We start from the raw sequence: 12,797 nt of genomic DNA on the forward strand, positions 1-12,797 counted from the left end.
TCCAACTTGGCAAAGAAGGAAAGAGGTATGGGTACAGGAGTTTGTCTGAACAAATAGGTGAATTTGGGCAGGATGGACATCTTGATTAAATTTACGCGGCCCACTGGACTAAGGGGAAGAGATTTCCATGAAGAAAATTGGTGGGTCACTCGAGACATCACCGGGGAAAGATTCAGGCCAATGAACTGACGAAGGTCTCTGTGTATCTCTACGCCAAGGTATCTGAACTGTGATACCCGGCAAAGCTGTGCATCCAAATGCAGAGGAGCAACCCCAGAGTGCAATGGGAACAATACTGATTTTCCCCAGTTAATACATATTCCTGAATATCACCCACACCTATCTATAAGCTGAAGCACTTGTGTCAGTGATTGTCCGTCATCTTTAAGATATAACAAGGTGTCATCCGCATACAATGACACCTTTTCCTGTAATGGACCTATTGTAATACCCTGTATTTGTGAGGTGGACCTAATAAGGATAGCCATGGGCTCTATCGCCAGTGCAAAGAGCCCCGGGGATAATGGGCATCCCTGTCTCGTTCCCCTACGAAGGGCAAAAGACGGAGAGAGGACCGTTCCAGTACGTACCCTGGCCATCGGGGATCTGTAAACTGCCTCAACCCAGGAGATGAAGACGGGACCAAATCCAAATCTGCGGAGGACCTCCCACAGATATTTCCATTCCACAGAATCGAAAGCTTTTTCTGCATCTAGGGAGGCCACTACCGCTTGGTCAACGTCTCTGAACCCCGAGGCCAAGACCGCATACAGTCTCCGGAGGTTAATGTCTGTGCCCTTGCCCGGCATGAACCCTGATTGATCTTCGTGCACTAATGACAGTATTACCTCATTTAGACGCCTAGCGAGTATTTTAGTTAAAATTTTTGCATCCGAATTCAACAGGGAAATGGGCCTATAGGATGAACACAGTTGGGGATCTTTCCCTGGTTTGGGCACTACGACTATTATTGCTTGTGCCATAGAAGGGGGGAGGACTCCCTCCCTTAACGTTTCAACGAGCATGTTGTGTATTCTTGGAGCCATTTCCTCAACATATTGCTGATAAAACTCAGGAGGGAATCCATCCGCCCCAGGAGTTTTACCCGGCTGTAGGGAACCCAAGGCTTTATTTGGACCTCTTCTAATGTGATTGGACTATCCAGGGACTGCCTTGCCTCCGGGGTCAGAGTGGGAAATTCCACTTCATCCAAGAACCCAGATAGCTCTTCTTCAGAGTATCCTACTCTTGATGAGTATAAATTGGAGTAGAATTCCATAAAGCATGTGTTTATATCTGATGGGTCTATTTTTATTGTTCCGTCAGTCGCCTCAATTCTCGCTATCGTGGGGGTCGTGGATTGTTCTTTAGCAAGCCAGGCTAACAGTCTCCCCGTCTTCTCCCCCTGTTCAAATATATTTTGTGATTGAACTAACTGTCTTTTATTAACTTTGGCCACCCTAAGAAGCAGAACCTCCCTATATGCTGCTTTCATGTCCTGTCCTGTAATGGGGTTAGCCGTGAGGGCAAAGTCAGATTCAAGAGTCTGAGCCTTGGCCTCCGCCTCCTCAAGTATAAGCTGGTTATTTTTACGTTCCGTAGCAATAGAAGACATATAACATCCTCTGATATAGGCCTTAAATGCATCCCAGGCATTACCCGGCGAAGTTGAGTCAGCATTTATCAACCAGTATTGTCTAATCAAGGTGGCCATACCAAGAATATTTAATGCAAAATTATTTTCATGACATGAAATAAAGAGAATAATAATGGGCAGAAAAGAAATGCAGACAGTGAAGATTGTGGCATTCTTTTATATATGGAGGTCAGTGGCAATAGGGCCCCTTACATTGGAGGTGTGGCAGAGAAAGACCCCCAACATTAATTGTCAGTGGGGAAAGGGCCTTCTTTTATTGGCGATGAGTGAAGAAGGGACATTTTTAGTTGGGAAAAGGCCCCTTACATGTGGGGTCAGTGGGAGAGGGGGCCTCCTACATTGTAAACCATAGGGAAAATGCCCCCTTATGTTGGTAGTCAGTGGGAGATGTGCCCCTTACATTATGGATCAAGGAAAAAGAGATCCCTAGAATTGGTGGTCAGTATAGAAAGAAGATCAAACTGTCAGCACTCATGGTACCCCTAATCTCTGAGGGATCCCTAGTTGAGAAAGGCTGCCCTAGAGAATCAAACATTAGTAAGGTAAGTTACTTCTCTTCTTTTCCACATGAGAATCATGCATCTTGTGTAATTGTGCTGTATTAAGGGCTATAATTATCAGGATAACCTTTGCTTGTGCGTATCTTCCATGTTGTCTGAAAGTGCTTGTAAAAATGATTGCATGCTTCACCCTTGTGTGATACTGTCTCTGCGGCCTTCTATTGTTTCTCGCTTCTGTTTCTCACGTGTCTCTGGCAGTTCATGCAACAGACAGACACATACTGTATGTTCTACTTTTCTATTATGGACAGTACATTGGAGTAGTGGCAACATCTCTGCTCTAACAGGAAAAGTGAAATTCCAAAGACGCACAAACACATGACAAACTGATTGTACAATCCGCTTTAACAACTATATAGTCTGAAGACCTACTGCATTGGATTGTTATGTAGCATCTTGTACTACATAGTTAACAGAAAGGAGACTGTACAGAGAAAACACCATCAGATTGTAAAATTTGTAGCTGTCAGAAACCATGAAATCAGACCGAGACAGAAGTACAGTTAAATCACACTTGTTTAATAATAAAAGTAAAAAGAACAAACGTAGTCAAAATATAGCCAAAGTTCAGTAACCTGAACAGATAGTCAGCCAAGCCAGAAGTCAGGGATCAATGTAGTGGAACAGCAAGCAGGATCTGGAGCCAAAAGGCAAAGCAAGTCTTTAAACAGGTACGCAGGAGAATGTCTCTGTGATGTTGACCAAGGCAAAGGCAGAGATCCACTGGGCTGAACGGCTTAAGTAGGCAGGACTGACGAGCAGGATATCATCAACAGCTGAGTAACTGTGGAATGATAGGAGCTGGCAATTAGCCGACAGCTGAACGGCCAGCTCTGAGAAGGAAGGGCTGAGCCCAGCCCTGACAGTAGCTCACCTAAAGTTTATATCTTTAGCATATGCTGGGAAAGGGTTAGAACCTCTGTCAGGCCCCGTTCACACATTTTGTAGCTTGTAGCTCAAAAATGCTCAACAAGCAAAAACATATTGTTTTCAATAGCCCTTGTTTACATCTGAGCGTCCTGTCGCTTGTAGCCAAATGCCTGCTGCTCAAAAAAGTACATGACCTAATTTTTAGGCAGAATGTGTGTGAGTGTAGCATCATTGTTTATAATAACCAATTATATTGTTCCTGTTTTAAGGGGTTTATGAAAAATCAAACTCACAATTGGGCATCACCTCTAATCTCAGTACTTACATTTAATAAATAAGTCCTGAAAGTCCATATTTGTCACTTAGTGAAAGAAGAAATGTCACAAACAACATGTGTTACCGATAGCAACAAATCAAATTCTGCTTCCTTCTTAAGGAAATGAAATAGCAAACCTGATTTGTTGCTGTTGGCAACAATGAATGTTAACGTAGTTCATCCTTTGGATCTGTCACTGTATAATGCCTGTTGTGAGACAGAACCCTGTATAGTATGTTTTCCTCTTGTATTCAGCCTATCAGGAGAAAGGAGAGATTCAGAGAAGCTGGGTATTCGGACAGCTGAAAAATTGCTGAAGGAGTTCTACCCCCAAACTATGCTGGGCCAGAAACATCTGACAATGCTGCAGTGCTCCTGCCTGGTGGCCACTAAAGACAAGGCCAATGTGGAAACAGCACTTAGTACATTCGCTGAAATGGCAATTAAAGAGGTAATGTACATCCGGTCCTAACTTCTCTCTACAGTACGTGTATGGTTTACGTTATCCACCAAATTTGTAACATAATTATTAAATACAGATCTTAACGTGAGTGCTTGCTGTTACTTGAACAAGATTTTAGGCATTTAATACGCTTCAATTTCTCCTACATAAGTTGCACCTGCTTATCTGCAGCTCTTTCTCCTTTACAGCCATGCAAAGTACAGAATTTACACAGCGTTTCTCAGCTCCAGAAGGCAGGGAGTGGGGATCTGATATCACACATTACACAGAAGAGAGCTGAGTGTAATCTGGAACCCGAGTGGAGGTTTCGGAGGGAAATAAGCACAGCTGTGGCTGTCAATCACCTGCTGTGTACTGAAGGGGGAGGGGCATTTCCTGATATTGTTTGGTGTTGGCATAGAGACTGTCAGAAGTGACTCATGAAGATAGCTGAGAAATGGCAGAGCAGGCAGAAATCACACTAGGTGCTTAGGATAGAAGCTAGTACACACTATAGAAAGATATGCTTTCTTCATTTTACACTTAAGACGTTTACAACCACTTTAAACAATAACTGTAGGTATTAAACCTTACTATGTATTTGTGTCAACCAATTTAGAGTGAACCATTGACTCTAAATTAAGGTTTTGCAAACTTTTTACCTTGGCGGAACCTTGGCAAAAAGTTTGAGATCTGGTTGAATCCCTGAAATAATGTTCACATCTACATTTCAGCGAGCTGTTGATAGAACAACAATTATTTTGAAAAATAGCATTAAATAATAGAATCAATTAACCACCTGCCGACCTGCCGCCGTCATTATACTGCGGCAGGTCAGCCTGTTCCCGGGAATCGCCGTAGCTGTACATCGACCCTATAAACAGCTTTAGCAGGCACGTGCACCTGGCGGGGGACACAATGCGCGATGTCCGCCGGCCACGTGCGATCGCGGGCACGAGTGCCAGAACGGAGATATGTGTGTGTAAACACACAAATCCCCATCCCATCAGGAGAGGAGAGGAGAGACAGATCGTATGTTCCTACTAAGCAGGAACAGTGATCTGGCTCCTCCTCTAGTATGTCACATCCCCACACAGCTAGAAACACCTGCAGGGAACACATTTAATCCCTTGATCACCCCCTAGTGTTAACCCCTTCCCTACTAGTGACATTTACACAGTAATCGGTGCATTTTTATAGCACTGATAGCTGTGTAAATGTCAGTGGTCCCAAAAATGTGTCAAAAGAGTTCGATCTGTCTGCCGCAATGTTGCAGTCCTGCTAAAAATTGCAGATCGCCGCCATTACTAGTAAAACAAAAAAAAAAAATTTTTTAAATGCCACATATCTATTCCCTATTTTGTAGACGCTATAACTTTTTTTACCAATAATATGTAGAAGAATATATTTGCCTAAACTAAGGAAGAAATTAGGTTTTTTTTATATTTTTTGAGGGGATATTTATTATAGCAAAAAGTAAAACAAATTGCTTTTTTTTCAAAATCGGAGTTCTTTTTTTGTTTATAGCGCAAAACATAAAAACCACAGAGGTGATCAAATACCACCAAAATAAAAGCTCTATTTGTGGCAAAAAAAAGGACGTAATTTTTGTTTGGGTACAGCGTCGCACAACCGCGCAATTGTCAGTTGAATTGACGCAGTGCTGTATCGCAAAAAGTGGCCTGGTCATTAAGGGGGAAATTCTTCCGGTCCTTAAGTGGTTAAAATGTGTCTATTTAATGTGAAATTTGTGCTTGCTTTTTTCTGCACAGATTCTTAATTCTGTGTCCAGCTTCAGATAAGCAGTGTACAGTGGGGGGGGTGCAGCAGGCACATTACATGGGAACAGAGCACATTACATGGGAGCAGAGCACATTACACAGGAACAGGGCACAATACATGAGAGCTGGGCAAATTACATGGGACTAGGGCATAATACATTGGGGCAGGACACTTTTAATGGAGGCAGGGCATAGTGCATGGAGGCAGGGCACATTACATTGGAGCAGAGCATATTACATAGGAACGGGACACATTATGGGGCACACAGCAGGGCACATTACATGGGAAGAGGACACATTACATGTGGGCAGGACACATTATATGGGAGCAGGGCACATTTTGGGGCACACAGCAGGGCACATTACATGGGAACAGGGTACATTATAAGAGAACAGAGCACATTACATGGGAGCAGAGCACATTACACAGGGACGGGGCACATCACATGGGACTAGGGCATAATACATTAGGGCAGGGCACATTTAATGTAGGCAGGGCATAGTACATGGAGGCGGGGCACATTACATGGGAACAGAGCACATTACATAGGAACGGGACACATTATGGGTCACACAGCAGGGCACATTACATTGGAAGAGGACACATTACACGTGGGCAGGGCACATTATATGGGAACAGGACACATTTTTGGGAACACAGCAGGGCACATTACATGGGAGCAGGACAGGTTACATGGTTAACAGGGTACATTATATGGAAACGGAGCACATTACATGAGAGCAGAGCACATTACACAGAAACAGGGCACATTACATGGGACTAGGGCATAATACATCAGGGCAGGGCACATTTAATGGAGGCAGGGCATAGTACATGGAGGCGGAGCATATTACATGGGAGCAGAGCACATTACATAGGAACGGGACACATTATGTGGCACACAGCAGAGCACATTACATGGGAAGAGGACACATTATATGTGGGGAGGACACATTATATGGGAGCAGGGCATATTTTGGGGCACACAGCAGGGCACATTACATGGGAGCGGGACACGTTACATGGGAACAGGGTACATTATATGGAAACAGAGCACATTACATAAGAGCAGGGCACATTACATGGGACTAGGGCATAATACATCGGGGCAGGGCATTTAATGGAGGCAGGGCATAGTACATGGAGGTGGGGCACATTACATGGGAGCAGAGCACATTACATAGGAACAGGACACATTATGGGACACACAGCAGGGCACATTACATGGGAAGAAGACACAGTATATGGGAGCAGGGCACATTTTGGGGCACATAGCAGGGCACATTACATGGGAAGAAGACACAGTATATGGGAGCAGGGCACATTTTGGGGCACATAGCAGGGCACATTACATGGGAGCAGGGCACTTTATGGGTCATACGGCAGGGCACATAGAAGGGCACATTATGGGGCACACAGCAGGGCACACTACAGTACCAAAGATTTCTTTCATAAGAAGAGTGATGCAGGGAAGCGGCTGTGATGAGTCCTCTTGTGGTGTGCTGTTCCCTGCTGGACCTTCCTCTCCTCCCTCATCCATCGCTTGTGATGTCACATACAAGCACCTGGGATGGATGGGGAAAGGGGGGCAGGAAACAGTGCGCCACAACCAGCGTTATCACAGCCTGCATAGCTCTTCATGTTTTGGAAGAGTGGAATGCAATCTACCTATCAGCTGCCTGTGATTGATGGATAGATCACTGCAGAACCCCTTGGGACCTCTCTTGGAATCCTGTTTGAGAAAACCTGCTCTAGATCATGTTAAGAAACTTATGATAAACATGGCAGTAATGCTGTCATATCATCAACAGCCTTTAAAGGTTCTGGCACTTAATTATTAAATGTTAAATGTAGGGCTTAGCTCTGTGTCAGAGCAGAAAATGAAGCCTATGTGAACAGCGCTCAGCATTGGATGCTCACCAGGCACACCAAAACACAATGTGACAGATCTGTGTATTTGTGAGCCTACCCTTCAGAAATATTAAGTACCCGGTATGTGTACAGTTTAATAATGTGAGGGGTTCAAATAGCAACCCAATTCAACAAGTGAATTAATTTGGAACATTTCTGATACTAGTCAGAAAATGGTACAGTGCTCAAGCTAGAAAAGCTCACTCAATTTGCTTTCATTTTAGTTAAAAAAAAAATGCTTTGTTACAAGAATAAGCAGGGCTATCAGAATACTTCTGGACAAATTGTATCCTTTTGCCAGTCAGTGTTTGTATCTTCCATGCCTATGCCCATGCACATACGTATACTTGGTGTCTCCATGTTATCACGTAGGCAAAAATCTGATCCTAGGACTACCGGCCTGCTTAAACATAGGCTGCAGAACAAGAACTCCTAGGTACTGGATTTCCGACAACTCAAGGAATTTGCATTTAAATACTATAAATAGGCCATTTTTGTTGTTTTGGGTAGGGTAAGGAAAGGGTTAAACCCATATCAGGTTATTTCTTCCTGTTTGTGTCCCACTGGGGAGATTTTCCTTTCCTGTTTTGAAGATGCAGGAAAATGAGGGGAACGGGAACAAATCTCTCCACAGTGAGTGGAAATCTCCCTTTAGATAGTTGTCGCCTCAACATCTGTTATTATTGGATGATCTACCCTTAGCTCTTGCTCTGGTAACAACATTTTTGGATTTCCCCTCACTTTTTGTCTTGGAGGCAATGGTCACCAGAACTAAAAGAGGGGTGAATCTCCCCAACTGAGAAACGGATGGAAAAATAAAATGAATAGAGGGTTTAACCCCCCCCCCCCCCTACACTATACAAAATTAATTTAAAAAAAAAATCTTTACATACACTTTAAGCAGGGTCTATGTGTTGCCTAAGTCAGTTTAAACAGAAAATCTTCACGTGTAACTGTAATGTACCTTTAAATCCTTTCGTTCTGAATAATATTAAGTAACCTCACTGTTTTTGATTATCTTGTCCTGTTATATTGTCTCATGTACTCCCCATGTAGTTGAACTTGATATGTATATTACATTCCTTGTACTTGCAGAAGGGGAATGTCTCAGTCCTACTAGCAATGGCCCAAGCATTCATGATTCTAAAGCAAACACCCAGAGCAAGAAACCAGTTAAAGCTTTTGACCAAAGCTACCTGGACAATAGAAGATGCTGAAGATCTTGAGAAGAGCTGGTTGCTGCTTGCAGATATATATATCAAATCAGGAAAATACGACATAGCTACAGAACTGCTGAAACGCTGCCTTAACTACAATAAGGTTTGTTATTTGCAAACTAGTATTAAATAAACCTTTTCATAAACTGTGTGGGTTACAGAGTGTCCCCCCCTATTCCTAGCTCATTTCATTTATGTTATATACACACACTACAATAAAGAGGATCTTCGCCCTGTTTTAATTTTTTTTTTTAAGTCAGCAGCTAAAAATACTGTAGCTTCTGACTTTTAATAAAAGGACACATACCTGTCCAGGGGTCCAGCGGCGTGCTCACCCGAACCGCTTCTTCCTCAGTATTCCCGTCTCTGGCGCCGACATGTTTATTTTTCATCAGCCAGCTGTGATTCCTTGCAGTTTTACATCCTTCTGCCCTCTGCCACGCTGAGCTTTATGAATGATCCCGCAGCGTTCTGGGACCTGAGATGTGTCCCAGAAGGTTGCGGGGGGGGGGGGGGGGGAGAAACTTCTGGTGGATCACTGCAGCGGTCCGACCAAAAGTAGGAGCGGGTACCTGTCAAACCAGGTACCTGTTCAACCTCCCCACCAGTGGAAATCTACAGCTGAAGGTACAAGCATGTTACAAGAATTATTAGGGTGTGTTCACACATTGCCATTTTTACCTTTAATAAGAAGCACCTGCTGTCACTTCCTGATTCCTTGTGATGTCCACTGAGGATGGAGGAAGTAAACCCTCAAGACATGATGTGGTCAGAGGCAAACCTATCCGCCACAAACATTACATGCGTGCACACACAAGGCCCAGCACAGTGCTCACTGCAGCAAACTCCACACAGCAGTTCACACTATACACAGAGCTGCAGTACTATTACTGTGCATTAAAGTGTTTCAGTGTGGGGAAGGGTCAGAACCTCTACTAGCATTTTATAATTGCTTGTGCATCCACTGGAGAGATACACTTTCCTTTCCTGTCCTGGTGACTGCTGTTGTTTTTTGAAAACAATGAAAAAGGTTCTGATGGGTTTCTGTAGTTCCACTGTTTATAAATCTCATTTTTTTAAGGCTGTAAATAGTGTGAAATGCTTAAATTATGGTGCCAAATGTTTAATTTATTTACCGTACATGAATTTGATTTGCATTTACATATACCCATTTAAATTTGCTGTTATTTACTGTATTGTGAATATGTTCATGGTATGTTACTGTAAAGTAACTGACATATGCTTCTTTTAGTCTTGCTGCAAAGCATATGAATACCTGGGTTTTATTATGGAGAAGGAACAGTCATATAAGGATGCTGCAGTTAATTATAATCTTGCCTGGAATTATAGCAGTCAGTCCAGCGCAGCTGTAGGTGAGTGTAATGATCTAAATGAAAATGTATTGGCTATTTTACATGTGCATCTGGTTTGTTCAGGTTTGGATATAGTAGGAAAGTTATTTTTTGGGGTTTTTTTTTTTTTTTTTTTGCTTTTTTCTGACTCATATTCTTGTGTAGGCCAACCCATCCAGATTTTCTATTTGTTTTAAAGGATCCCGGTAGAACCCCGGCTCAGTAGTACCCCTGTTCAGCAGGTTACCTGCTCAGTAGTACCACCAGCTCTGCTGATGCCGCACTCAGTAGTACCTCCAGCTTTGCTGATCCCCCACTCAGTAGTAACCCCCGGCTCTGCTGATCCTCTGGTTTGCTGATACACCTCTCTCCAGTCCCCGCTCGCCTCCCGCTATATTGCTCTCACGCTGCTCACTACATCTGACATCTCCTCCTCCAGTCACCCAAATCTGCTGATCCTCCGCCGCTCAGTCCTCTCTCTGGTCCCCGCTCACCTTCTGCTATAGCGTTCCCATGTTGCACACCACGTGTGCCATCTGCTAGCTGCTCCACTCCATTCCAGACCCCGCTCACCTTTCTGCTTCTCCACGCTGCACACCTAATGTGACATCTGCACCAGACATTTCCAGAATATATACACATGAACTGGAAGTGACTGCTGATGACCTCTTTGCAATTCGCTTGTTGGCTTCCCAGTGCATCCTGGGATATCTCATACCTGCAATACCTCCAAAACAAAGTGAAGCTAACACTGAATAAAAGCCCCTCAAAAGCTTCAGGTGCTGTAAGCAAACGTCATAGACTTCTATGACAGCTTTGGAGATGGTTTGAAGCACCAAGAAAGTGACATGGGGTATAATTTTTGAAGCAAAGCAAACACAACGTGTAAACAGGACTGTAAGCTAACCATTTTATTTAGTGGCAGGTGCTTTGTAAAAGCGTGTCCAATGCCAAATTTTGAAGCCAGTGTAAACAAGCCTTAATAGTGCTTTTTAAGACTACCTTTTTTTTGTGTGTGTGTGTGTGTGTGTGTCAGAAACAACTGTAGTTAATATTTAGCTGCTGGCCCCCAAATCCAATTTTTTTTTGTTTTATTACATATTTATTTTCTTTTATATAGTTTGATAATTTTCTGCTAGGTTAGGGAAAAAAATAGGGTTTTTTAAATAGTGTTTTGTTTTTTCTGGGCCGGGGGGGGGGGGGGTATATTTTATTTTTATCTTTTGCTGGGACCATTATTTTTTCTCTAATTTTGGGGTCTGTGGTGTAAACTTAATGCTGACACAGGAAAAGTTGCCCTTTGTAGCACATTACTGAATATTTGTGTGGTAAAGTATTTTTTTTTCATTACCCCTATTGTAATGGCTGCCTTTACATTTAGTCAATTTCTTTTATTCAGTTTTATAGAAATATAAATTAAGTAAATATTAAATAAGGTAGGCCTAAAGGGAAAGGAAGAGGTTAGAGGGTGCACAGTGGTCAGGCTGCAACATCTATAAAAAAGACATCATGTCAGCCCTGTGTGGCTGTGAAGAAGGTAGTCAAGTGGCTAACAAAGCCTTCCTCTTCTTCCTCTCTTCCTTTTCTGCTAATTTCACCATAGCCTCGAAAACTGGCAATGAGGAGTTGGCAAAATGATATCGCAATCAGTGACTTGCTGCGGGAGGTAAAGGTCCCCAAGGCGGTGCCCAGCACCCCATGCCCTTTTTGACAATAGCTTGCCTTCTAATTTTGAAAATAGCAAGAATTCAGTAACAAGATAAGCCCCTCCATAGACCCTATTAGTGCCCATCAGTGCTGCCTATCAGTGCCACCTATTATCGCTTATAAGTGCTGCCTATCAGTGCTCATCAATTCCGCCTATCAGTTCCTCCTATCATCGCTTGTTAATACTGCCTATCAGTGCTCATCAATGCTGCCTATCAGTGACCATTGGTGCCACCTCAATGGTATCTATCAGTGCCACCTATCGGTGCTGCCTATCAGTGCTCAATGTCCACCAGTGCTGCCTATCGGTGTTCATCAATGCCGCCTATCAGTGCCCATTGGTGCCACCTCAATGGTGTCTTTTAGTGCCGCCTATCAGTGTTCATCAATGCCGCCTATCAGTACTGCCTATCAGTGCCACCTATCAGTGCTCATCAATCCCACCTATCAGTGCCCATCAGTGTCACCTATCAGAAGTCAGGTTTGAAGCTCACAAGCTCACACTTCCCGCAGAGCACACACAGGAGGAGAGCGGTGGGGGGAAAATGAGCAGATCAGCTGTCTCCTCTCTCATCCCATGCGAAAGAAGATGGAGAGGGAGGGGGAGGACGGGAGGCAGTATTCGATAGAACACCGGCTCTGAGCTGTATGAGAGACACGCTTTCAGCTCAGAGCCGTGCGATTGGCAACCCAGCTGGGCCCCCCAACAGTGGCGGAATGACAGGGCCCTGTCGCAAGTGCGACTGTTGTGACCCTAGTAGTTCCGTCACTGGTAGCAAACCTGCAATTTCAGACAGTGTGTATCTTGTGTTTAGCTGCCATTGAAAATGTACACTTTTTTTAAATATACATTGACATTTCCCATGTTTTCAGGTTTTAGGCTTGCATTTAACTATTTAAAGGACAAGAAATATGTGGATGCCATAGATATTTGTCATAAGGTAAGCGTGGAAAATAAATTTGTATTCTGGAAAAACTTGGTA

At 43.5% G+C, this 12,797-nt stretch overlaps 1 protein-coding gene across 2 annotated transcripts in view; it reads left to right on the forward strand.

Annotated features, from left to right (window-relative positions):
* The window catches only part of TTC21A (tetratricopeptide repeat domain 21A), a 118,862-nt gene that overhangs the window by 105,786 nt on the left and 279 nt on the right, over positions 1 to 12,797 (forward strand). For both annotated transcript variants that reach the window (XM_073630011.1, XM_073630012.1), the window contains exons 26-29: positions 3,659 to 3,854; positions 8,634 to 8,858; positions 10,008 to 10,128; positions 12,688 to 12,755. In XM_073630011.1, coding sequence (XP_073486112.1) covers positions 3,659 to 3,854; positions 8,634 to 8,858; positions 10,008 to 10,128; positions 12,688 to 12,755 — 610 coding nt within the window. The remainder of the gene's footprint in view (positions 1 to 3,658; positions 3,855 to 8,633; positions 8,859 to 10,007; positions 10,129 to 12,687; positions 12,756 to 12,797) is intronic.

The sequence above is a fragment of the Aquarana catesbeiana genome, linkage group LG05, assembly GCF_042186555.1.
Source record: "Aquarana catesbeiana isolate 2022-GZ linkage group LG05, ASM4218655v1, whole genome shotgun sequence".
In the NCBI taxonomy this organism is placed as follows: Eukaryota; Metazoa; Chordata; class Amphibia; order Anura; family Ranidae; genus Aquarana; species Aquarana catesbeiana.